At 36.7% G+C, this 27454-nt stretch overlaps 1 protein-coding gene across 1 annotated transcript in view; it reads right to left on the bottom strand.

The window, feature by feature from the left end:
* Nucleotides 1-27454, bottom strand: part of KCNH5 (potassium voltage-gated channel subfamily H member 5) — a 276403-nt gene that overhangs the window by 209854 nt on the left and 39095 nt on the right. Inside the window, exons 4-6 of the mRNA XM_041759197.1 lie at nucleotides 25104-25232; nucleotides 13187-13302; nucleotides 7359-7751 (exon numbers count right to left, since the gene is read on the bottom strand). Coding sequence (XP_041615131.1) covers nucleotides 7359-7751; nucleotides 13187-13302; nucleotides 25104-25232 — 638 coding nt within the window. The remainder of the gene's footprint in view (nucleotides 1-7358; nucleotides 7752-13186; nucleotides 13303-25103; nucleotides 25233-27454) is intronic.

Genomic DNA, 27454 nt, shown 5'->3' with positions numbered 1-27454 from the left:
TATTCTGTGTATTATGGTTCCTGAGCTCACTTACACTACCATATGGTGCATTATCTGCAGCTGCAATATTTTTCTCTGATGTCCTATAATTCAGTTCCCTCCAGCCTCTCAGAAATCAGGTTCTGAGGACACCCAAAACTGCATTGAAATGCACCTACAAAAGAGCTTGATTCTATTCTTCGGATTCCTAGTGACAACATTTTTTACCCTGTGTTGTGGTTTCTAGGAAATCTGCATTACTTCTCAAACAGAACATTTTCCTCTAATGGATGCTGCCTTCTGTGCCTCACAGCTCTCTTACAGAATCACATATCCAGTTTGTGAATTCCTAGTAAATCAAATTACATTGAGAGAGCACATCAACTGAGACAATCTTGAAAATAAAGAGTTATTAAGTCCTGCACCCACATCACGTTAAAGGATTAAACTGCTATTTTCAGATTCATACTCTCCTATTCCCAAGCCACTACCAGCTCACTTCACCATTCTTGAGTTTTATGTCATTGTGCAATTTCCTAAAACCTTGCCAACACTTCATTGCTTCAGGTCAGTGAGCCATTGATATGTACTAAGACTAATAAAGGATTACCAAGGAGATGGGCCACATTCTTCACCATCACAAGGCTTATAATCAAGCTGAGGAAACAAATGAAATAATAATATTCCTCAGATATGCAAAATTCTACAAGCAAAATTCATTCATGTCTCTATTGCCATTTATTCCTTATAATCACCCTGTGATTTAAGTAATTAGGTATTCCTTCCCTCTTCTTACAGACACAGAAACTGAGAGCCAGGGTAATCATCCCCAAGGCTCACAACAAATATGTCCTAGGGAAGGCACAAGACCCCAGACCACACAATAAATGATATAGTGCTCATGAACACACACAAAGCAACAAAAGAAAAATAACTTTAATTATGTTAATGTGCACTAGTATATCTAAATGAAGATGAAATATGATGAAGATATTCATTACAGTTGCTTGGAAATAATTGTTTTTTTAAAACACAACAGACCCAAAATGGAATCGCCTGTACTAAGCCCATGTCACTAAACCAAGACTTAACACCAACTTAATTGCAGTTTCAGCCTCTCCCAAGAATAGAATTACCTGGTCAGCACCTGTGACATAACCTGCCTGACAGATCCTCTGCCTTCTCCTAAAGGAAGGTGATCTTACTTGAAATAACCCACTCTACTAATAATGCCCTTGTCTTGCCCGCTTCTGCCTATAAACGTCTTCTATTTTGCACAGCTCCTCAGAGCTTTCTATTCATTAGATGGGATACTGCCCAATTCATGAATCATTGAATGAAGTCAGTATGATCTTTAAAATTTACTCGGTTGAATTTTGTTTTTTAACATAATGTAGGAAAATTTCCTTGAAGAAGTATGTTCCACAAAGTTGGATGTCATATAACAGATAATACAGAACCAACCCACAGAACCAGAAGAAAGTAAAAAAAAAAAAAAGAAAGAAAGAAAAACACATAAAATAATGTGAGCAAAGAAACTGGTAGACATGTGGATATATATAAATAAGTATTGAAACTAAATAAGACAACAATATAATAATTAAAAGAGAAAGTTAAAAACAATGTAGAAGCAAAACACAAGACAATAATAATTTGAAAGATGAGAAGATGAAGTCCTTGAATTAGTTAGGAGAAGGGTAAAGACACTAATAAGCCACATACTGATACTAAAAATGTTAAGAGTAATCAATTAACAGAAAAACTTCCAAACTAGTGGAGGGAATCCAGTAGATTAAAGAAAAAAAATCAATACAAAAGATGGGAGAAAAAAAAGAAAAAGGAAATAAAAACATAGAGAAAAGAAAAAATCATTTTAAAGCAGAAACAATATGCTCTAAATAAATCAAAATGCAATTAATCTCAATAAACTTATAGATTAAGTTTGTAAGACTCAGAATCTATATAGTATCTATAGAAGATAACAGCTAGAGTATAATAATCTGTAATAATAAAATTTAAAATATAGAAATATATATACCAAATACTATATGAAAGCTAATTTAGCTCTCCTAGTATCAAGCCAAATAGACCTTAAGCAAAAACAATCATTAGGGACAAAGAAAGTGAGAAAATAATGTTAAAGAAAGCTCCCAAATGGTATAGCAAAAATAGAATTAGTGTTGGAAAATAGGAGAGAAGAAGAAAGGAAAACTAGAGGACTAGTCCAATAAGTACAATATCCGAATAAAAGGAGTTCCAGCAAGAAAAAAGTGGGGGAGAAGGGTGGAGACAATCATCATAGGAAAAAAAATTCAGACATAAGACATGTTTTTCCAGATTGAAAAGGGCCACCATCAGTCCCCAACCAAACTGAGGAAAATGGACGCACACTAAGGCATATCATCAGAAAGTTTCAGAACCCTGGAACAGACAGAATATACCAAACTTCCAAAGAGAGAAAGATCACATGTAAATGGTCAGAAATCCTAATGGCTGTAAAATTCTTAACAGAGTTATGAGGGGACACCGGGGTGGCTCAGCAGTTAAGCATCTGCCTCAGGCTCAGGGGCATGATCCCAGAGTCCTGGGATCGAGTCCCACATCAGGCCCCCTGCATGAAGCCTGCTTCTCCCTCTGCCTGTATCTCTGTCTCTCTCTCAGTGTCTTTCATGAATAAATAAATAAAATCTTAAAAAAAAAAAGAGAGAGAGAGAGAACAGAGCTATTAAAAGATAGACTGCAATGGCATTAGGTCTTTCAAAATTTGAGAAGAAAGTATCTCTAGCCTGGAATATTATAACTAGCCAAACAATCAATCGTGTGTGTGGGGGGGGGGTGGAGTAAAAAGAGATTTGCTTAAGAAAATGATGTTGATAGGATATTGTTCACATCAATGTAATGAGAGAAGATTTAGATAATCTGCAGAGAGCTTAGTGTTGGAATTAGTGATAAGTAAAAAAAACTAAGCAACTATAAATCCATATGTCTATCAGCTCTCAGGAAAGTAGAAAGTGCAGAAAAACAATTATGTCATATTTAAGGTTCCATCATAAATAGCATATTTGTAGTCATAATGATGTAAACACCTAATATTTATTGAATGAAAAGGATGATATACCTGTATTGGGAGAATGAGGTGATGGAAAAACTGCATGGACATAGTAAGGGCTACAATCTCAAATGCCATATTGAGAAGTCAAAGACAAGGCCTAAAACTGTAAAACCAAGGGGTAGGTACATACTTACCTTGTTTCCTGACATGGAAGCAAATAATAAAAGAATCCCCTAGCAATTTGAAAGTGGTTGTCTCTAGGGTGTTTTTTTTTCCAAAATGAGATATTGTCAATCATTCTTCATAGACATTTTACCCACTTATACTCCCTTGAGCAATGTATGAGAGTGTCTGTACCACCACTTTATCAGTTCAGGTCCCCTACAGAGTGCTGCCAAGTCAGGGTTAGACATGCAAGGATTTTACTGAGACAAAGATCTGGGAAAGATAAACGGAAGAGAGAGATGCCTTTAGACCAAAATTCAGGTCTGACACTTGTGAAGAGGTATTGGGTAGAACAGCCTCAGACCACAGTACAGGTAAATAGGGAGTCCCAGAGCAAAAGTTGCTTAATAGAGGAGTTCTGCAATGAACTATATGAATTATAATATTACCATCATTCTTAATTATTGGCTAAAAGTAGCATTGGGGAAGTATGGCTTCAGTGTATGAACTGCGGCAGATCAGAAAATGCAGCATCTGTCAATCAAAAAAAAAAAAGCTTTTATTTATAGCATCTTTGGCTTGCTAAGTGTAAATACTCCCACTATGGCCAGTTTCGAGCTACTAGTGTGACAGTGTGATGACTCACTGAATGAATGCTGAGTTTGAAAAAGATGCTAACAACTGGCTTTCCCAAACTAAGAGCCAGTTCCCGGAAGCTATGAATTGTGCTCCAGACAGCAGGTTTTCATGAAGGAAGATCTAAGCAGTGCACCTTCTTAGGATCTCCATGTCCACCCACCAGAATCTTACTCACCAAGCTAGCGTGCTAAAGTTTTGATTATAACACTGTGATAAGTGAAATGGAATATTGGAATCGCATCAGTGCAGTCTGTAGTTTTACTTTGCATTTTACTTAATATGCATGAGGCTGAGGATCTCTTGATATATTTATATATTATGTTAAATGCATTTATTATTTTGTAACATTTTAATGTATTTTCTATGAGGTGAGCCAATATTATTATTATTATTATTAAAATCTTTATGCCTATGTTCTAAATAACTGAAATCTTAATACATCCATCTTAATATATAATTTCATATAGTAAGTGAAATATAAACACTGCTTATAATTTCCTTACATCTTTCATGTTTTCAAAATTAATTCTCAACCTTTTTCAGATGGTAAATAGGAAAGAAATAAATGTACCTTTGAAAGCTTGTGTAAATGTAATCTAAAATTAGGAAACAGAGTGGCTGCACCAGTTCACATTCCCACCAACAGTGTAAGAGGGTTCCCTTTTCTCCGCATCCTCTCCAACATTTGTGGTTTCCTGCCTTGTTAATTTTCCCCATTCTCACTGGTGTGAGGTGGTATCTCATTGTGGTTTTGATTTGTATTTCCCTGATGGCAAGTGATGCAGAGGATTTTCTCATGTGCTTGTTGGCCATGTCCATGTCTTCCTCTGTGAGATTTCTCTTCATGTCTTTTGCCCATTTCATGATTGGATTGTTTGTTTCTTTGGTGTTGAGTTTAAGAAGTTCTTTATAGATTTTGGAAACTAGCCCTTTATCTGATATGTCATTTGCAAATATCTTCTCCCATTCTGTAGGTTGTCTTTTAGTTCTGTTGACTGTATCCTTTGCTGTGCAAAAGCTTCTTATCTTGATGAAGTCCCAATAGTTCATTTTTGCTTTTGTTTCTTTTGCCTTTGTGGATGTATCTTGCAAGAAGTTACTGTGGCCGAGTTCAAAAAGGGTGTTGCCTGTGTTCTCTCTATGATTTTGATGGACTCTTGTCTCACATTTAGATCTCTCATCCATTTTGAGTTTATCTTTGTGTATGGTGAAAGAGAGTGGTCCAGTTTCATTCTTCTGCATGTGGATGTCCAATTTTCCCAGCACCATTTATTGAAGAGACTGTCTTTCTTCCAATGGATAGTCTTTCCTCCTTTATCGAATATTAGATGACCATACATTTCAGGGTCCACTTCTGGGTTCTCTATTCTGTTCCATTGATCTATGTGTCTGTTTTTGTGCCAGTACCACACTGTCTTGATGACCACAGCTTTGTAGTACAACCTGAAATCTGGTATTGTGATGCCCCCAGCTATGGTTTTCTTTTTTAAAATTCCCCTGGCTATTCGGGGTCTTTTCTGATTCTGACTCTGGAAAACTGTGTGGAGGTTCCTCAAAGAGTTAAAAATAGACCTGCCCTACGACCCAGCAATTGCACTGTTGGGGATTTACCCCAAAGATTCAGATGCAATGAAACGTCGGGACACCTGCACCCCGATGTTTCTATCAGCAATGGCCACAATAGCCAAACTGTGGAAGGAGCCTCGGTGTCCATCGAAAGATGAATGGATAAAGAAGATGTGGTTTATGTATACAATGGAATATTACTCAGCAATTAGAAACGACAAATACCCACCATTTGCTTCAACGTGGATGGAACTGGAGGGTATTATGCTGAGTGAAATAAGTCAATCGGAGAAGGACAAACAGTGTATGTTCTCATTCATTTGGGGAATATGAATAATAGTGAAAGGGAATATAAAGGAAGGGAGAAGAAATGTTGGGAAATATCAGGAAGGGAGACAGAACATAAAGACTCCTAACTCTGGGAAACGAACTAGGGGTGGTGGAAGGGGAGGAGGGCGGGTGTTGGAGGGGAATGGGTGACGGGCACTGAGGTGGACACTTGACGGGATGAGCACTGGGTGTTTTTCTGTATGTTGGTAAATTGAACACCAATAAAAATTAATTAAAAAAATAAATAAAAAATAAAAAAATAAAAAATAAAAATCTGTGTAAAATTAAAAAAAAATAAAATAAAATAAAATTAGGAAACAGTTTATTATAATTCCTCCTTTTTCTGTAATTTTTAAAGTAATAGGTACAGCATCAAAACACAATATCTACACTTAACTTTCAGGGCAATAGTTTTTAATATTATTAAAGCTAATTAAGTATAGAAATTTTACGGGAAAAAGTCCCTGCGTAGTTTCTATCTACCTCTTAATATACATAGAGTAACAAAAACAATGTAGTGGAGAATTTTCCATCTGAGCAGTTTACAAGGACAGAGTAGAATCTTTAGGGAAATTAAGTTTGTAATATTATCATTATGAACACATTTTAATAATAGATGCATTCTATATTGATTCATTTTTATATTATTAGTTGAGATTATTGGTTGCATCCTATTAGCCTGTTGTAGCAAGTTGAAAATCATCCACTATTAATTTAAAAGCTAGGAAGCTCTGGATGAAGTGATTTTTTAAGATAATACACATTTTTAGTATTTTTTTAAGATTTATTTATTTATTTGAGAGTGTGTGTGTGTGTACATGCACACGTACACACGTGTGCAAGCTGGGGGAGGAGCAGAGGGAGAGAAACTCCTCCAGCTGACTCCTCACTGAGTGCAGAGCCCAAGGCAGGGCTCAATGTCAGGACCCTGAGATCATAACCTGAGCCAAAACCAAGAGTTGTCCACCCAGTCAACTGAGCCACTCAGGTGTCCTGTTCCCACATTTTAATTATTCCTACTTTTGCAGGTAATAATGAATGAACAGAACCTTGAACTAGACCAGACATCGGAAGTCATCCAATATAGTCTCTAACCACAAATGTACTTAAACAAAATTTAAAATAAAGGCTATAAAGAAGAAACCAAAAAGGCAAAAATTTGAGGATTTTCCATAAAATATTTTTTTTGGTTAATTAAAGCACTGCTACCACATATATCTAGAGAGGAGTCACAAGATCTATGGTTGCATAGAATGCTACCACTTTCCAAAGAAAATACATCTATTTCATCTCTTTTAATCAATTACCTAGTTTATAAACTGTATTTGACCCCCACATGCTGCTGCTTTTCTTCTGTTCCACCTCCTCCCACTGCAACCTCCACTTCTTCAAACCATAACTTTGAATCACAACCACTGTCCTAGTGGTTACTATTATCAACCAGAAATCAAGAAAAAATAAGCAGATGAAAATTAATTTAAAGTAACTGGATATTATAATTTATGGCAAGTAAGGTGAAGGCTGAAAGTGGTGGCTAAAAAGAAGTCTGGATTATCAGCAAACTCCTTTTATCTTAATTTTCTCAAAACATATGATCCACAGTACTCAGAAAAAAAAAGAAACTTACCTCATCCACATTTTCAAAGGCATTGATAATGTCATAAGGTAAACAAGACAACAGATCGATCACAAACCAAGTTTTCAGATAGTTCATCCTTATCAGCTTGGGGTCAGAAATGACCTCTCCACCAGGTCCCACAAAGGTCGTGTGAAAATTTAAAACAATGTCAACCAGAAAAATAACGTCCACCACACTGTCCAGCACCAGCCAGGCTATGTTGTTCTGCTTCGTTTTGAAGGAAACATTATAAGGAACCATAATGGCGGTGTAGAAGGTAAGAATTAAAATCACCCAGTCCCAAGTAGTTTTAAAAGCACAATAGTGTAAAATAATGTGTGGTGGCGTCTTTGGCGCTTCTTGCTTATACTGAGGAAGAATATCTGATCCCAGCTGAAGAACCTAAAAGAGAGACAATGTGTATATAAATGACTTGGGCATCTCTGCACAGTTAGTAATGTATTCAAACTTAGTGGAAGTCAAACCACAGCATATTTTTCATGACTCCTGGTTTCAAGACCAGTTATACCCTATAGTTTTGTCTCCCTTTTCAGAGTTGTACCAAAGTTTGTGCAAAGGAAGTTAATCTGTCTGCTGTTCTACCTGGCTTTCTCTCCAGTGGCCAACTGTTGTTTTACAAACTGGCTCCCAAATACCAAGGGCAAGGAGAGAACAAAGAAAAAGACCACTCCAGATCATTATGTGGCAGGTTTAAAAAAAGGGAACATACTTACAAGGCTTATCACAGAAAACTGCAAAATGTGTAGATCTCTGCGCCCACCCACCAGAATCTTAAAAAGTTTAGTGGACACCCTAACTGGATCCAATCACATATGTAATCCAAATGGTCTCAACAACATCCTATTCTTTCATGGCTATGTCCTTGAAAATGGCTCCCCCTGTGGGGACAGCTGGCAGAGTATACATTCCAAGGACCAGAATGAGGAGCCTCTGGTTGCCTGGGTCCAGTTCAAGGGTCAGCCAGCAGTCACATTCTCTCAGTGACTTCCTCCAACACCAACACTGATCCACAGCACTGCTGGACATCCGCTTCTGGGATTGCTTTATGTACACTTACTTGCAAGCCTGCCCAAAATCACACATCTTTAACTGATTGTCCAACACTTATTTGGGTGACTCACTGTTATCCATTCTTGACACATATTAGCACCTCAGGGAGCATAACTTTGATGCTGATGGCCTTGCTGAACCCCAGGACCACACTGTTGGTGATCTTGCTGTTGAGGGGGACTCAGCAAGGACTCTAATGAGTGGCATAGTGATATCATGGTTATAAATGTTATAGCCTGCTTTTTCCTTTTCTCCCTTCAATCAGGACTTAAAGAATTGTGTTTCCAGTCCAGAAGCATATTCACTTTGGAAAAAAAAAATTCTAAATACTCAGGTTTTCTTCTCCATACCTTTTTGACAAATGGAAAAATTTCACTGCAACACTATATGAACCTTGACTTACTCTAAGCAGGTCTAACTAAAGAGATAAATAAAGCGAATGGCAGGGCAAGAGTAGAGGCCTGGGCAGCACTGGACAAATACCTTTTTACATATCCAATTGTTCAGTGTCTCTAGGACTAATGGGATCCAGAAAATAGGGGTCAAAATGTTATCATAAGGTTATAAATGCATTAAAAATTTGAATATAAGAATAGACAAAAACAAAAATACCTATTAGCACATAACTCATATGCCATGAAGCAAAATGAATTTATAGCACTTATTGAACTTGAGAATTATCCTGAAAAGTTCCTCTCATGCATAGAACTTGCATAACTGAAAACTAAGTATATAAGACCCATTATTAATATTTGAAATGTGGAAAACATCACTAGTATTCTCAATAGTTGTGTATTATAACTCTTGTTGTTAGTTTGGGGGCTATAAGAACTACTTATAAAGATTTTTACATATTTATCCTCATTATCAGTGCCCCAGACATATTTTTTCCATAAGGTCTTAAATTACTAAGCAACAAATTTTCCTACCAGGAATGTAAGCTTCATGTTGGGATAGAGCTTTATGTATACAGAATCATACATAATCATGGCTTCTCTTTCACTTTATAGCCATTAGTCTATTCACTACAATTTCACTGTATTAAACATGAAAATTTTCTTCAGAGTCAATATTAATATTTTACCATCCATATTTACACAGTCTATAGCTGAAGCACAAAGAAACCAGACTTAGAAAATAAACTCAGGTGCCAGGGTGCATTGCAACCTTCATGGGCCCGAGGTTTTTTGCCTTCCTGGATCCCTTTCTCCATAAAAAAATAGAATAAAATAAAATTCTCATTTTAGAACTGCATTGTTACAAAGAAGAATAAATTAACATTATATATTCAATTTTTTACCTAAAAGGTCGATGTTTTCTTCTACTGCTAATAGAAATTCAAACATCCCATGGACCCCGAAAAATGCTGTGGCCCCACACACTGTGCTTATAGACCAGCCAACCCTGCTCAGCACTCTGGTAGAATGTAAGATGTCTTCTCTAGAGATGCAATGGGATCATTCCTGAGGTTAGTATTCCTTAAATCTGGCTATAAACTAGAATCATCTGGAGAATTATTTTAAACTAGAAATGCCCCCCGTCCCTACTGAAAATAATTAAATTCATCTTGTGTGGGTTCTCAGGCAGCCTATATATTTCAAAACCTTTCCTGAATAATGTACCTTCCAAGGTAAAATTCTTATCTGATATCTCCTTAGACATTCAGGGCCCAGTTCTTCAGACTGTGACCTGCATATGTAAAAGGATCCAGAAATGCTACAGGAGGAGGAGAAGGAGAAACAGGCAGAGAGAGGAGGAGCAGGGCAACAACCACCAAGGGAGACTCGTGCTCACACTTTGTTCTCTCTCATATGCAGAGCACTACTTTAATCTTCACTCTGACACTGGGGCACTTTCATAAAGCAGTGACTAACAATTCTTCACTTTTGATGCTATTCCACTTGTACTTTCAGATGTAATGAGCCTAGGTGGAGGGGGATAAAAACACATTTTCTGATGTATTTTTGCACCAATACAAACACATTCTTTCTCTCTGAATATCTGAGAGCATGGACACTAATAGAATGAGGACCAGGGACATGGCAATGGTACAGCCATTTATCTCCATCCCTACAAAAGTGAGAAACTAAAGCCAGTCAGCAGGATGTCAGTTCATTTGGACATGAACTGCCTACATGGAGACCCAGATCTTTGAAACTGTGAACTAGCTCCAAATGTAGGTGTCCTGGTGGCATTGTGATCAAATTTATATGTCTTGGAAAAAGTGAAAACCTGAAGTTCAACAGCAAATCCAAATAGGTTGAATAAATTACATGACCCTGAGTAAAAGTTTTGAAATGGTATCCTTTTGCTAACTTATTGCTTCTTTTGGGTCAATCTTTGGGCTGAGAGCACATGCAGAGAAAAATCTCTTTTGAGAATCTCATGATTTCTTCATGTTCTCTGAAATCAAGCCTCTGACCTGACAGAAAAGTTTTGGATCTGACTCAAGTTTGTGAATTAGGGATGACCAATAAAGAAACTAACAATAATCAAAAAGCAATGCAAAAATAAAATAAAATCAGATGGGAAGAAACAGGGATGAAATTTCCTCAAAAATAAAAGTAAAAAATAATGAACTTCCCACTTGATGCAGAAGAAAAAAATAAATGAGTGTTTTAGTGTGCTAAGGTAAAAAACTTTCCTCTCTATGCCCCTTTCCTCTTGTTCTTGCCCAGCTGTACAACAGAGAAAAAAACTCTGAATAAAGTATATTGTTAACACCTAGAAGGAATCATGACTATGAAAGTCAGCAGTCATAGAAACAAGCCCCTTCACTTCAGCTTGATTTGTAGAAAAAGGGGGACAACTCAAGGCAGAAAAGAAAGAATTAAAATCAAATAGTACTTTATAACAAGCATTACCAGCAAAGGAAGTTGTATCTAATAGTCTGCTTTAAATCTTGTGCTAATTGCATATTGTCTTTTTAAATACTGTGATTATTATTATTAGTTAATATTTAATTATGTTAATGTCTTACCTGGGCTTTTAAAAACATGTTTACACATCAAAGTATCAATCTCTCCCCAAGCTAACAGTGCTATTTAGAGCAGAAAGCCTTCTAAGTCCCAATGTTAGCTACAGTCCCAGAAAAATTCTTCCAGAGCCCTCCAAATTCAAGGAACATACTTCACTGCCTAAGCCTCTCCAAACCAAATTTAATATCTTTAACGAGTTCTGGAGCTCTTCACTTCACTTTTCTCCAGCAGAGCAAACTGACGAACATGTATATTTAATTCATCTATCCTGTCTTTGCTAAGCTACTTCGGAACATTTTGTGAGCACCCACTAAGTGCTTGGCAGAGCTTTGGTAGCTTAATTAGCTTCTAACAATCATTCACACCAGAAAGACAAATGATGATCACAGAAGACACGTAAACAACAAAACTTCTAGCTGCCCTGGAGTTCTGTCCAATTCCTTTTCTCTCTGGTCTCAATATACTTTCTCTGAGTAACATCATCTAGTCCTATGGCAAGAAGTCCTGCAATTCAGATCCAGATACCCCTCCAGAATCAGACCCATAAATCCCTCTGCCTTTGAGGCATCTCCACTCAGATTTCCTGTCAGGCAGTTCAAACTAAATATACTCCAAACTGAAGTCATTACTATTGCCCCCAAACCTTCTCTTCCTCCTCTTATATTTGCCATTCTGTTAGACAAGAGTACTCTCTATCTAGTTGTCCTTGACTCATCCTCGTTTTCACATTCAGTTTTTTTTCCCCAATTCTTATCTATCAACAAATTTGTGGACTGTAATCTTGGAGTGTCTGCTATCTGCCCTCTTCCACTTCTGATTTCCTTGCTCAAAGCCATGGTCGACCTAGCTGATTTACTACTTAGGTCCTCTTAACTAGTTTCCCTAACTACCCATTCAACATAGAGCCACTAAGTTTTTCAACATTTTTGTATCATGGATCCTTTTGGTAATCTGGTGAAATCTATGGACCTCTTAGAATCATGTTTTTATATTAATACAAAGAAAACATGGCAATGCAAAGATTCATAGGGACCAACTCCCTTTGAGAGGTCTCCCTGAAGCACAAATGTGATCATATCATTTCCCTGGTACATGAGACACCAACCACCAATGTCTCACTCCACATGACTTTAACCTTTCCTTCGCCTGACTTCACCCACACAGAACTCATACTAAAAGTCATCATACTATCTCATCTTTGAGCACAAGCTGGTCTCCCTGATAGGAATGACCTGCATCCCTTCTTTACCCGATTCTCATATTTTTCCTTCAAGACTCACTCAGCCCAGTATCATCTCACTCAGGTAAGGCTTCCTAGAGCCCCAAGTCTAGGTAAATACTCTTGCATGTATTCCCACTGCACTTTAACATTCTTTTTATCGCATCCTATTGTCAGTTTCTCCTGCCTGATCTTTGGTTCTTTGATGATAGAGCCCATTGCTTATTGATCTTTACATCCTCTGTAGAGTAACAATCAAAGAGAAAACTCTCAATGAGTGGGTGCCACATACATAAACAGATGAAATGAGTGAACTTCCTATCTCATGTACTCAAAGAAAACCTTCCCCTCTACAAATATCACCTGGGATGTCATGAACTAGCTTCTCATTTCAAAAATATGAGAAAATAAAAAGAAATATTTGAAATTTCTATAATTCCATAAAGGAAAAATAATTAGAAGATAAGCACTTGTAAAATAATAACCAGAAATACCTAAATTGAATCATTTGGGGGGAAAAAAAGGAAAACCACCACCGTCTTGGGAAGGAAAGTTAGGCTCCCACTTACTTCAGCTAATCTTGAATGTTTGTGGACCACCTCTGTTTTATTCATTGGCGTAAGCTGCTGCAAAACACTTCGGCTATTTGTCAAGGCCCGCGTCAATCGGGCAAATTTTGTCCAACCTTAAAAGTAAGGAGAGAAAGTCTCAGGTTTTCACATATAATAAATAAGGAACCCAACATTCTTGCTAATAGTCAAAGGATCTCAGAAATAGCATAATATCTAGAACTAATAGTGTCATTCCAGAGCATTTTATTTCAGCATAGACATTATCACATTTCAAGTGTAGCTATAAAATAATGACTACTTTTTATATGTGACCTTTGTGCTTTGTTCATATCCATTACATAGTCCCAGTAGCCAAGGTACAGCTGTCCACAAACTTCTGTGCTCCCCCCTGCATTATATAGATTTGTTACTGGAAAACAGCTGCCCAGCCAGGAATACACTTCCCAGCATTCTTTGCACTGAGCTGTGTCCATGTCCCTAGTTCTCATCAATGGAATGAAAGCAGAAATGATGTATATCACTCCTACACATGCTGCAACTTAAGAACCAAGTGAGATTTCTCCACACTTTTCTTTCTTCCTAACAGCTGGATGTAAGCAACAACAAGACCCCAGGGAATGGTAAAGCACTGAATCAGTGCATGGAAGACTGCCATATGCCAAGGATCACCTGCCTTGGACTGTAATGTGAACAAGAAATATGCTTCTGTTATGTTAAGCCACAGAAAGTTGGGGAATGGGGGTATTTATTATAGCCTAATAAAAACAGCTCTACTGTGCATTATGTGCAGATATATACACACATAAAAAAATGAAGCCCAATTTCAACAAATCTTACATATTATGGTTCATATCACACTTCCATCTTTCTTGTTACATAGCAAAATGTTATCTCTCTCTGTTAAAAACTACAGTGATAACTAAAGATTGTTTCTTAAATATCTAGAATCCCTTATATTGTTTTCTGAAGGAGTAGTAATTTTAACTTCTAGGGGAAAGGGATGTGAATTTAATAAGAAAGAAATTTCTTCTGAGGCCTCAAATTTCTGTTATTAAAATAATTCATTTCAAGGAAATGTCAAGGAGGTGTAAGGACAGCAAAACTAACCATACTCTGGTTCTGTCTCAATTATCCTTTCTCTAGATATCCCAAAAGCTTTTATTAAAGATTCCATAAAGACCATTTGATAACTTCTACAATATTGCCCCCCACTAGGTTATTTGCCAAATAACCCCTTAACAAAGAAAACTCCTAATAGTCCTGAAGAAAGATATAAAGGCAATGATGAAATTCAGACAATGTGACAAAAGATGAAGTACAAATTCCCAGGAAGACACCAGTCAAATGTCTTTCAAACTATACTAGATACATGACATCATACTTCGCTACCATTTTTCAGGCTAATTCTGACTTCAATCAAGCTTTATATTTCCCTACCAGTTCAGCTCCCTCTATGGTATCCAACAGGTGGATTAGAAAATAAGTAAATTGGCATCAATGGATAGAAGGTCCTTAATTCTTTATTAATGGACTTTATTCTAGTAACTAGAATTTTTTTTTAACTGTTAGGCTTTGGGAATTGTATATAACCCTAAGGCTAACTCTGTGTAATGTGCACAAAAAAAAAGAAAGAAAAAGAAAAAGACAAAAAAAAAAAACAGATATGCCACCAGATCTCTAAGAACTTAACATCAGTGTAAAAAACCAACATGCAATCTGTATCACCAATCTAGACTCTTCTTCTGAGCACTCTATCTATGTAGTATCTAATCAGCCATTAGCCACTTCTCACTAAGATATTATACAGGCATCTGATACTCAACATATCCAAAATTGATCTCATTATCTTCTCTATCTCCAACTCTGCATCTTTCATATATTCCTGGACTTGGTTGAATGGGCCCATGATATTTCCAGTTGCCCAAATCAGAAACTTGAAATTTGCCATCCTCCTTCACTATTATCTCCACATCCACATATCCAATCACTCCCAAGCCTTATAGACTATAACCTCTTAATTAATATCAAGTTGACTCTCTTCTCTCCATCCCTATATGTCAGACGATATAACATCGTCCACCCAAGTTAGGTGGCAGCATCTTAAAGACTATACTCTCTATCTGCCCTCTGACCATATATTCCCCGAGCAACTCTCCACATTGTTGCCAATGTGTTTTCTAAAGCATACACTGGGTCATGTCCTTCCTCTATTTCAAACTCTTTAAGAGATCCCTGGAGGTCTTCAGGATAACACTGCATATCCTTGGCATATAGGTCATTTAGTTTCTGATCCCAAAGATCTGCTCTGGATTCATCTCCTTCTAATTCTTCATATATACTCTGTATATTCCAGCCCTACTAAAATTAGTAGCAAATTTAAAAAAGAATAAATCCAAACCTAAAATTAAGTCTACTAGGAATTCTCTGTATACCTCATGATAGTCAGTGCTTCCAGGCTTTCATGTATTATAATCATTCTGCCTGCCTGAAATGTTCCCCCCACCTGTCTGGCTAACACTGGCACCTCCAGACTCACCTTAAGCATTATGTTCTTCTGGAAGCCTCTTTCATCCACTCATAAGAGAGGTACCCTCCCCTATCCTGGCACACTATAGGCTATATACCTTATATGGTGCTAGCAACACTACTGCAGTTGATTAACATGTCAGTCATTCTCACTAAACTATTAGTAATCTCTCCATATTTAGCAATTGATCAGAGCCTGGCCTAAAACAGGCCATTCATTCATTCATTAAGACTTATTTGTTACTTTAAAAATCAGATTTAAAATAAGCCCCATTTTGTTTTATTATCATTGGGTTTCGTTTGGTCTTGCTTTGTTGGGTAAAAGTGGTAAGAGTATCTTTCTTAAGACCACAGTAACAATGGTGGCAATATATACATTGAAATATTTCCTGTGATTTCTCTTTCTTACTTTAACTGGATATTATAATTGGATTGAATATTTCTAGAAACTTAGAAAGCAATGTTATACTTATCGAAGCTTCATTTTTCTAAAACAAGTGACGCTACAGATCTTAGTACAGCTGAGCATTGGATTTAAGAAGAATCCCATTTTTATTACCAGAGTACAATAAAGTTTATCCAGAAAACATTTTGAAAAAAATTAAACAAGATATTGAAGGAATAAATTCATTGACACACAGAATACAAATCATCAAATGGTATGCATTCTCTCATTTCCTAGGATAATGACTAGGGTTAGGGCCTTCTTATAATCCTCAATTTTAAACAGTTAGCATTTTTTCAAGACCCCTATACCACTCCTTTCTCCTCACTCTCAGATTACCTTGTCAAATGTTATTGAATAAACAAAAGCCATTAGAAACATGATTGTCTTTAATTTCCCTTCTGTCCCCTCTATCTCTAGACCCATGATCCTTTTGTGCCCTTGGACACATCTGGATTTTGCCTATGTTATTAACTAAATTACTTCATTTGATCTGTCATCAACCCCCACTATACAGTCAAACTTTGAAAAAGTTGAGCAGCCATACTGTCTAGGTCAAAGAAAAAGACACATCAGCAGTTTTACCTTTCCCCAGCGATACATTTACTGATCTCACCTTTACAGAGATCTAACTGGTATAACTGATTATTCAGCACAGTTTGCTAATGTTACTTAGATGTGATCGATATGGAGTAATGTGAACAGACAACTGAATATGAAGAGCCTAATACTTGCTCTATGAGTTGTTCATGGAATTATGAGAACATTTGTTCTCCTAAAAGCTCAGGATGCCAACTCCTTCTTAATAAAACATTAGTTTAGCTCTATTGGGTTGCAATTAACCTCTTTGTCATGGACTGCCTAATCTTAAAAATAAGAGGAAGTCACAGAGGCAGTTAAATCAATCTACTAGACTGCAACACAAGATTCTAATCTATACAGAAAAAGCTTAGGTAAACAATTATACTCTTGGCCAAAGAGACTACATGGCATAATTACTCATATTTCATCTGTTGTTTCCTCTCTAAAGAAAACTATTGGCTTCCCACAAGGGGAAGGTTGCTATTTTTGCTGTTAGTTTCATTCTATAAGAATTTTTTTTGTCTCAATTATTGGCATGAAGATGCCATAACTATTTGGCACAGGATATTTCACACTGTGAGTGTCTTGGCAGTTTTGGAATCTGTTTGAAAATATCATACAGGATAAATGGGCAGAGACTTTAACCATCTCTTTTAGAACACATATGGATAATCAACGGAATGGATTTCTTGGCTGTAATTTTTCCCCTTTGTATTATTACAAATGATGAGTCTGGTACCATTGACTGATTATCTGAGCAACAGTTCCAAGACCTCAGTACCAGGAACAAAAGATAACAAAAAAATGCTTTGCCCCCTTGAATTATTATCAGTAAATTTCTTGGTTCAAAAGAGTTCAATTCTATCAGAATCAGAATGTTCCCAACCTGTGTTTAATTGCTATAGGAAAAAAAAAAAAAGAGCAGAGTATTAAGGTGGCCAAACCACAATAGTAAGTTTCCAGTGGAAAGGATGAGACAGCATGGTGCAATAGAGAGAACACGGGATTGGAAATTCATAGTAAAAGTATTTTCAGGGTGGCCCAAGTGGCTCAGCGGTTTAGCGCCGCCTTCAACCCAGGGCCTGATCCTGGAGACTCGGCATCGAGTCCCACATCGGGCTCCCTCCATGGAGCCTGCTTCTCCCTCTGCCTGTGTCTCTGCCTCTCTCTTTCTCTCTCTCTCTCTCTCTCTTTCTCTCTCTGTCTCTCATGAATAAATAAATTTTTAAAATCTTAAAAAAAAGTATTTCAACAGGAAAATGGAGATAAGGATACTAATTTTCAGAATTATAGGAAAAAGCAATAAAAAGTATAAAGTTCCTGACATATAGTAACTACTCCATCAAAACTAGATTCCTTCCCTTCAATGGTTTTTACTACCATCTATCATGGTATAAATCAGAGGTATCACTGACATCATTCAGTGCTATTATTCTTTTCAAGGGCAAAAATCCATCTGGAATGAAGTTTTGGTATCGGAAGATGCATTATGAGGAAGAAGTGCACTCAGATTGGTTGGCTGTTGTTACATTATAGTTACTATCCCATGTACAATTTAGAAATAAAATTCAGAATTAACCAGTTTACTCAAGTCTTCCAACCATGTATCTGAGTTTCTTGGTAAGAGTACCTAATCAAGTAAGAAATTGGTGTCAATTTCAAAGTAGGAAATCCTCAAAGGACTTGAGCTCTTGCTCTAATCATTGGCCCCTTTTCACATTAAGGTCAAATGCAAAAAAAAAAAAAAAAAAAGAAGAGGAAGAAGAAGGTCAAATGCAAAGTGCTGAATAGCAGTGGCTATGGGGGTCTGTTTACTTGTTAATAATCTCAAAGAGAAACCTTTCAATATTTCAACCATTAAGTATGGTATTTATGTATATTTGTAGATGCCCTTTATCAAATTTATTATATTGTCTTCTAACTCTTAAAAAAGAAGACAAAAGATGAAGGAAGAGGAGAGAGAGAGGAGCAGAGGAGGAGGAATAAGACAGTAAAATCCTTGGGTATTAAAAATTACATTCTGACCTGCTAATGTATGGATTCACTTATCTATTCTGTATCTTAAAACACTATTTCCTATGTCTTAGGTAGAACTCTATTACCTAACTAGTTCTTCAAAATTTTGCAAACACCCTCCATTTCCTCCTTTGCAACAGCCCCAACTCTCTAACCCTCCATTTCCTCCCTTCCAACAGCCTCAACTCCCTGATTCTTTTCATCTCACTCACCTTACCAAACCCCAGGTCTGGTTAAATCCAACTCTATATACCTTTAACTAAACATGGGTGGAGTAAAACACATAATCATACCCCTGGATGCTACTGGAACTCATGATCACTAGCCCCAAGCAGATCTGAGTGCTCAGCACACCTTCTGAATTCCCTTTGCCCACTCACTTCTCCACCCTCTTAGATTAGCATTTCATATCTACTTCTCTCTCTCCACACCTTCAATATTTCTTCATCTCATTCAACATCCTTACTCTCAGGATAATCATATTCTTTATATCACTGAGAAAATATGAGCCATCAGAAGAAAACTTCCTCTATATATTTACTTGTCTCCTCTGATCCTAATGGAACTGTGTATCTCCAGGACTTAGAATGGTGTCTGCACCATTCTGTATACTTAATCAGCATTTTTGGTTGGAGGGGAAAAAAATCCGTAAAATAGATAAACAAGGGGAACAAAATTTTCCTACGAGAGTCATGAAAAGGTTCATGTTATGTAACTTTGGTGCCCAGGGTTGAATTAAAAATAAATCTACCATCCCCCAGTTAAATGCTCTAGAGCCAAATCATTTTGATATTATGGTGCTATCATGAAATCTCATCTGCTCTTTCTCAAAATTTCCACAGTCCCCTTTACTCAACCTAAGAATTTGAGAGACATATTTCTGCCAAGATTTCCAAACACACTTTCCTATACTTCCACCTTTATAGAGATAGAAGGATTACTTAATATCATAAATATTTTATTTCTATTGAATTTTTCATTAATTTTACAGCTTGTAGGAATAATAGAAAGTAGTTCATATATAGCATTCAGTTACACTGCACAACACTTTTTCAGTAATCTGTTAGGTATTTGAAAGATATGGAAGAGTCTCAAAATAAGCCTGTTTAAAGGGACACCTGGATGGCTCAGCGGTTGAGCATCTGTCTTCAGCTCAGCATGATCCCAGGATCTGGGATTGAGTCCCACATCGGGTTCCGTGCAGGGATCCTGCTTCTCTCTCTAAGTCTCTGCCTCTCTCTCTGTCTCTCATGAATAAATAAATAAATCTTTAAAAAAAGAAAAAAAGTCTGTTTAAAGTAAGCCCTTCCTTGGGATGCCTGGGTGGCTCAGCTGTTGAGCATCTACCTTTGGCTCAGGGCCTGATCCCAGGGTCTAGAATCGAGTCCCACATCAGGCTCCCTGTGAGAAGCCTGCTTCTCCCTCTGTCTATGTTTTTGCCCCTCTGTGTCTCTAATGAATAAATAAAATGAAGTAAGTAAGTAAATAAATAAATAAATAAATAAGCAAGCAAGCTCTTCCTCTACAAATTCTGGCTCTGGAAAGAGATAGTCTCCTTTAATACTTTTCACAATGGGGACTGATTTTCCCTGTAAATTCTAATTTACATGCCTATCAAGCACATATTTCAAAACTAAATGGCCTGAGTTGGAGTCTTTTTTTGTAAGAATGAGTTTCACATTTAAGAAATTTTTACCTGAAAAACTCTGAGATTCTGATATAAGGATACAGAGATGGAGGTGTAGGCAGATAAATGGAAGGGCATTAACTTGAGAAATAAAAGTCACCTCCTGGGATCCCTGGGTGGCGCAGCGGTTTGGCGCCTGCCTTTGGCCCAGGGCGCGATCCTGGAGACCCGGGATCGAATCCCACATCGGGCTCCCGGTGCATGGAGCCTGCTTCTCCCTCCGCCTGTGTCTCTGACTCTCTCTCTCTCTCTGTGACTATCATTAAATAAATAAAAAATTAAAAAAAAAAATTTAAAAAAAAAAAAAAGTCACCTCCTAATATTAGCACCTTTTCCCCAATCTCACTATAAAATGCTGTCAACTGTCAGTTTCCATAAATAGATTACATACTACACCATCAATGTTTAGCATATCAAAACTGAGAATGTACTATACTCTCCCTAACTTCAGCTGTGTCATGAAATCGCTTAGAGAGACAATCATATTCATCAAATATAAACACAAATATATGGGATGCCTGGGTGGCTCAGCAGTTGAGTGTCTGCCTTTGGCTCAGGGCCTGACCCTGGATTCCTAGGATCGAGTCCCACATCGGGCTTCTTGCATGGAGCCTGCTTCTCCCTCTGCCTGTGTCTCTGCCTCTCTCTCTCTCTCTTTTTCTGTGTCTCTCATGAATGAATAAATAAATAAAAACTTTAAAATAAAATAAACATAAATGTTACTTAAGGGAAAAGACTTTGACATGAAAGCTCTTTATTTAGTATTGTTGTCATTCAACACGGAAGCATGAGAAATTCACCTGAAGAATATGTTAGGTCACAGATTATTTAACAATTATTTATCTTTTATTGAAAAACATATTACTTTAAGATATAGTCAGCTCTTAACTGTAGATTTTTCACAGATGTTCCTTATCAAGTTGAGGAAGTTCCTATCCATTCCTACTTTGCTAAGAATTCTTACCATGAATGGGTGCTGGGTTTTGTCAAAAGCTTGTTTTAATGTCAAGTGATATGATGATATGATCTTTCTTTTTTAGCCTGTTGAAATGGTAGATTACAGTGATTGATTTTTTTTCATGTTAAACCAGCTTTGCATATGTGGAATAGATACCACTTAGCTGTCATGTGGATTCAATTTTTGTTGAGTATTTCTATATGAATATTCATGAGAAATATTGGTCTGTTCTAGCAATGTCTTTTTCTGATTTTGGTATTAGGGTAGTGCTAGTCTCATAGAATGAGTTAGGAGAGTTCTTTCTGCTTCTATTTTCTGAAAAAGACTGTAGATTTGCCAAAAATAAAAGCAAAAACATCCATACCAGGTGTTTCTTTGTTTTGTAAGTTTATTAATTATCAATTAAACTTTTTAATAGATGTCGGATGATTTAGGTGGTCTATTTCTCCTAGTGTGAGTTCTGGCAGTTTGTTTTTCAAAGGAGTGGTCCATTTCCCCTAAATTATCGATTCAGTGGCTATAGAGCTGATCAAAGTATTCCTCCATATGCTTTAATGTCCTTGGGATGAGTTGTGATGGCCCTTCTTTAACTTCTGATATTGGTAGTCAGCATCTTCTCCCTTTGTTCTGGGTTAGCCTGGCTAGAGGTTTATTAACTTTTATGATTTTTTTAAAGAACCAGCTTGAGTTGTGGTGATTTTCTCTAATGTTTTCCTATTTTCTAGTTCATTGATTTCTGCTCTAAGGTTTCTTATTTCTTGTCTTCAGCTTGCTTTCACTTAAATTGCTCTTCTTTGTCTCCCCCTAAGGTAGAAGCTTAGGTTTTTAATTTTATATCTTTCTTCTCTTCTCACATATGCATTTAATGTTACATACATTTCACTTTAACCACGACTTTTGCTATGTCCCATAAATTTGATAATTTGTATTTTCAGTTGGTCAAAATATTTTTCTAATTTATCATAAGGCTTCTTCGACCCATGAGCTTTTTAGAAATGTGTTAATTTCTAAATATTAGGAGATTTCTTAGTTATCTTTCTGTGACTGATTTCTAGTTTAATTCCACTGTGGTCTAAGAACATGCCTTTTAATATTTCTATTCTTTTAAATTGGTCAAAATGTGTTTTATGGTCAGAATGTGATCTATCTATTGTATGTTCCATTAAGCTTGAGAATACATATTCTGTTGCTATTGGATGGAGCACCTGGAATTTTAAAACAAATAAACAAGCATTAAACCTAAATACTATTAGAAGACTGTTCTGTTTTTTAAAACAGCAATTAAATTCATCCTAAACTTTCTAAATACTGGGTCTATGAGTAAAGGTACAGGAACAGGTAGAATGAACCCAAAAGTGAATATTTGATCTTCTAGGAGATGATTTAATATACACATTTCAGAAACATTCACAAATAAATTGTTCCATGTTATACTTTAAATGGTTTGCACATTATAAAATTTTCCTCTTACAATTAGATGCTAACCAAAAACTGACCAAGTATAACATATGTGAATTCATATGCAAGAAATAAACATACAAAATTTTTCTATAATTATGATTACAGTTGCAAAAATTAAACTTTTGTGCAATTTTTTTAAAAAGAGGTAAAAGGCAATGCCAAATGTAAAGAGGAAGATTTCATTTTTGGTCTCCTAAGAAATTATTAAAAATAACATGTCACAAAATCTAAGAGTATTTGAAATTCTTCATTTATCAGACACCAGTTTTAATTTTTTTAATTTTTTAATTCAATTAATTAACATATAATGTATTATTAGTTCCACAGGTAGAGGTCAGCAATTCAGCAGAACTTTACAATTCCCAGTGCTCATTATACCACGTGCCCTCCTTAATGCCCATCACTCAGTTACCCCGTCCCCCCATCACCCTCCCCTCCAGGGACTCTCAGTTTGTTTCCTATGATTAAGAGTCTCCTATGGTTTTGTCTCCCTTTCTGATTTCATCTTGTTTTTTATTTCTTCTCTTTCCCCTATGATCCTCTGTTTTGTTTCTTAAATTCCACATATTAGAGAGATCATGTGATAATTGTCTTTCTCTGATTAACTTATTTTGCTTAGCATAATACCCTCTATTTTCATTCACAATATTGCAAATGGCAAAATTTCATTTCTTTGATGGCTGAGTAGTATTCCATCATATATATATATGTATGTATGTGTGTGTGTGTGTGTGTATATATACATATATATATATACCACATCTTCTTTATTCATTCATCCAAACACCAGTTTTTAATTTTTTAATTTAAACATAATTGGAGAATGAAATGAGAGTAAATTATATGGAAAAGGAGATAAAAGCATATCCCACTGACTACTGCTTTCTATAACTCTCTTCCTTAATATTAAAGTCAATGGGCAGCCCCAGTGGCACAGCGGTTTAGCACCGCCTGCAGCCCAGGGTGTAATCATGGAGACCCAGGATTGAGTCCCACATTGGGCTCCCTGCATGGAGCCTGCTTCTCCCTCTGCCTGTGTCTTTGCCTCTCTCTCTGTCTCTGTCTCTGTCTCTGTCTCTGTCTCTCTCTCTCTCTCTCTCTCTGTGTCTCATGAATAAATAAATAAAATCTTAAAAATAAATAAATAAAATAAAGTCAGTAAGACTGTAGTCAGGATGTTTACATTTTGCCAACCACTCTCTCTCTCTTTTTTCTTTTAAGATTTTATTTATTCATTCATGAGAGACAGAGAGGGAGGCAGAGACACAAGGAGAAGCAAGCTCTCTGCTGATCAGGGAGCCCTATGTGGGATTCAATCCCAGGACCCCAGGATCATGACTTGAGCTGAAGGCAGACGCTTAACCAACTGAGCCACCCAGGCACCCAGCCAACCACTCTCTTGATAACAAAATTATTCTTCACATAATCTAACAGCATCTACCCAAGAGAATCTATAATAGCTGAATAATTAAAGGGTGAAAAGTAACCTGAAAAAGTCAACTAACCTACCTCTAATCAATCCAACAAAATTCAGTCAACTGATCAACTGTGCTGTAAAGACACTTCACCCAAAACCATCTCATACATTGTTATATTTTGTGTTTCTAAAGCTCATCCTGGTAGAAGTTGTCAAAACTCCCATTTTATTGATTCTAAATTAATAATGCTGTATGACATTTCTTCCTTATGTCTTATTCCAATTCCTCTTACTATAATTTAAGTTAACCAACTATTATTTCTACTTTGGATAGCCATGCTATTTCCATTCAAATAATATAACTGAATAAAATGGATTCTGGATAATTTCTAGCATGAATGTAGAGAAAAAGAAGTACTACATAGTAAAATTTTGTTTTCTAGTTCAACCTATGTATTTTCTTAAATAATAATATATTTAATTGACAGCTTAATGCTTAAGTGTGGCCATATCTCTGAAAGTTACCTTTTGTTGGGGCGCCTGGGTGGCTCAGTCAGTTAAAGTGATCAACTCTTGATCTCAGCTCAGGTCATGATTCCAGACTCATGAGATCAAGCCCTGTGACAGCTCCACACTGGGCATGGAGACTGCTTAGGAATCTCTCTCTCCCTCTACCCCTCCCCCTGCTCTCTCTCTCAAAAAGAAAGAAAGAAAAGAAAAGAAAGAAAACAAAAGAAAAGGAAAGGAAAGGAAAAAAGGAAAGAAAAGGAAAAAAGAAAAGAAAAGGAAAAAGAAAAGAAAAGGAAAAAGAAAAGAAATTACCTTTTGTTGAATCATCCTCTATTGGCTGTTTGAACAAAGTAATATCCTTGAAAGTACATAGGAACAAGACTACTTTTTCATGTTCATTTCTTATTGGTGCAATTTGCATATAAAACCAAACAGGGGTTCCTGTAAGAGACAGAAAGAACAACAGAGTGTGACATAGCCACAGCAATGATTTGTTCTCCTGCTTTCCCTTTCTTTTTTTTTTTTTTTTTTTTTTTTTTTTTTTTTTTTTTTCTGCTTTCCCTTTCTTTAAGTTGCCAACTGCTATGCCAGGAACCAACATCAAAACAACAGTATTTTAATTGCTTTCAGAATTTAAAAAAACCTCTTTTTTATCAATTACCAGTTGCTCAAATATTAATAAACATTTTTCAACCCAAAATATCAAAATGTGAAAGTAAAGCTGAGGGTAACATTTCACAACACAGGAGCACAAGGGGAGTGTCACTACTTAAGTAACACCAGCATTACCTTTAGGTCTGTGTCCCTACACCTCTGCTGCTCTCACCAACTTCTGTTTTGTAATTTCACCATGCACGACCACTCCTATATGCTGCTCTCTTCTTGCCACTGTGAGAAATGTTTCCTATTGACTTCAACAGCAGTCCCCTGATGCTCTGATAAGCATTCCTCTTGGAAGAACATTTGAAATCACTATTCCTACCTCAAGGCTCTCTCATCAGTCAGAGTTATAAGACAGCTCTATACCTTTGACATCAGAAAGAGAGGATGTCAGCAACATTTGATGTCTGCTCTACACAGGGCTACCTGAAGCTTTTAAGGCAATCTTATGGGGGAAAAAAAAGATGTGTCCCCAGATCTTGAGATTCTCAGGTATCTTTGTGAGCCAGCCACTGCTTCCTATCTTCTTCACTCAAAGGAGACCTGACTCTGTCACTATGTTCTTTAAACAATGGCTCCTGCAGACTCCAGAAAACAGAGTTTCAGAGCACTTAAGGCTTTGGATTTGGACAAACCAGGAACTGGCATTATTTCAAACAATAAATATTTGAAGACACAGAAATGCCTTCAAAGGAGTAATTATCCATTAAACGATAAAACACTGAAGGAATGTTCCATCAGAATCAAAAAGACACATTTTCCATTATATTCTTTCCAAGCCATAGTGCAGTAAAACCTCTCCAAATTTTCTTTCTTAAAGACATAAAGGCTTTTGTTAGGTTTGGGATTTGGGGAGTGAAATATGCAGCTATTAATAGTCTCTACGTGAGAGTTGATAGCCTGTTAGTGGTGCAGTGAAAATCAAATTAGAAAAACCTTCATACCTTTGGCTGACCCCCCCAAAAAATCACAGAATAATATCACCACAACGAGGAATTTGTCATCTAGACAAGAAGAGATGGCTTAACTACCAAGTTCAAGAAGTCAGAGAATTAGAAGAGGTGTTTATGGAATCTTCCATTCTGACAACCACATCCTTTTCAACCCTGGGGCTTATGAAAACATGGCCCTTTCCAAAATGATCATTGGGTGAAACAAGGATCTCAAAAACCATCACACAATATACCAGAGAGGCCTGTTCTTTGTTTTCTGCTCCTTATTCTACACAATGTACCAAAGAACTGTGAATGATATACGCAGTTTTACAAATCACCAGATAAGCAGGCTAGCAGATACATGGCCGATGGCTGTTCCAACACAGTGAGCTTGAGGCAGCAGGATCATAAACAGAGAAAAGGGCATTAAAAATAAGTCATTTTCCAAGGTCTGTTAAAAATCTGAACAGAAAGAGATGATGTTACATTTCACGCCTTCTATGAAAAGAGTAACTTTTCAAATTTTAGCAGAGTCAGGGCTGTTTTTAAAACTGCTTTCAGATATCAAGGTAGATTTTTTTTTTCCAAGTTGAGTTACAGGACCAGACTCCCCAAGTAGACAGAGTATTTATATTTACTGAGTGGCTGGCATAATATCTATATTCCGGGTTGAGGGTTCAAGGAAGCAGAAAGTCTGAGAGGGTTAGGCAGAGAGGTCAGTTGTAGATGGAAACTCAGGGCAGTGCCTTGGCATTGATTATCTGGGGCGGCCCAGGCTATCACAGGTGTGCCTTTGTGCAGACAGAAAGATCCATTTAAATCATCACCCCAGAACTACTGTCTCCTCCTCAACAATAGAAACAGTTCTCTGCTAATCAGAGCAAAGGACCTTAAAAATAGAGCCTACAAGCTGAAGTGTCAATGATGACACATGTTAAATCAATCCCTCCATTTGCAAAATGCTATTTAACCTAATTACTTAATGGAAGTGTTAGGAAGACTTGGCATTCAGGCATTCCCAAAACATTTATCTACAGACATGTGAATTTCTCTACCTAACATTTTAAA

Source organism: Vulpes lagopus, chromosome 6 (assembly GCF_018345385.1).
Source record: "Vulpes lagopus strain Blue_001 chromosome 6, ASM1834538v1, whole genome shotgun sequence".
Taxonomy (NCBI): Eukaryota; Metazoa; Chordata; class Mammalia; order Carnivora; family Canidae; genus Vulpes; species Vulpes lagopus.
Note: the sequence above shows the minus strand (reverse complement) of the source record. Positions and strands in the feature narration are given on the sequence as shown.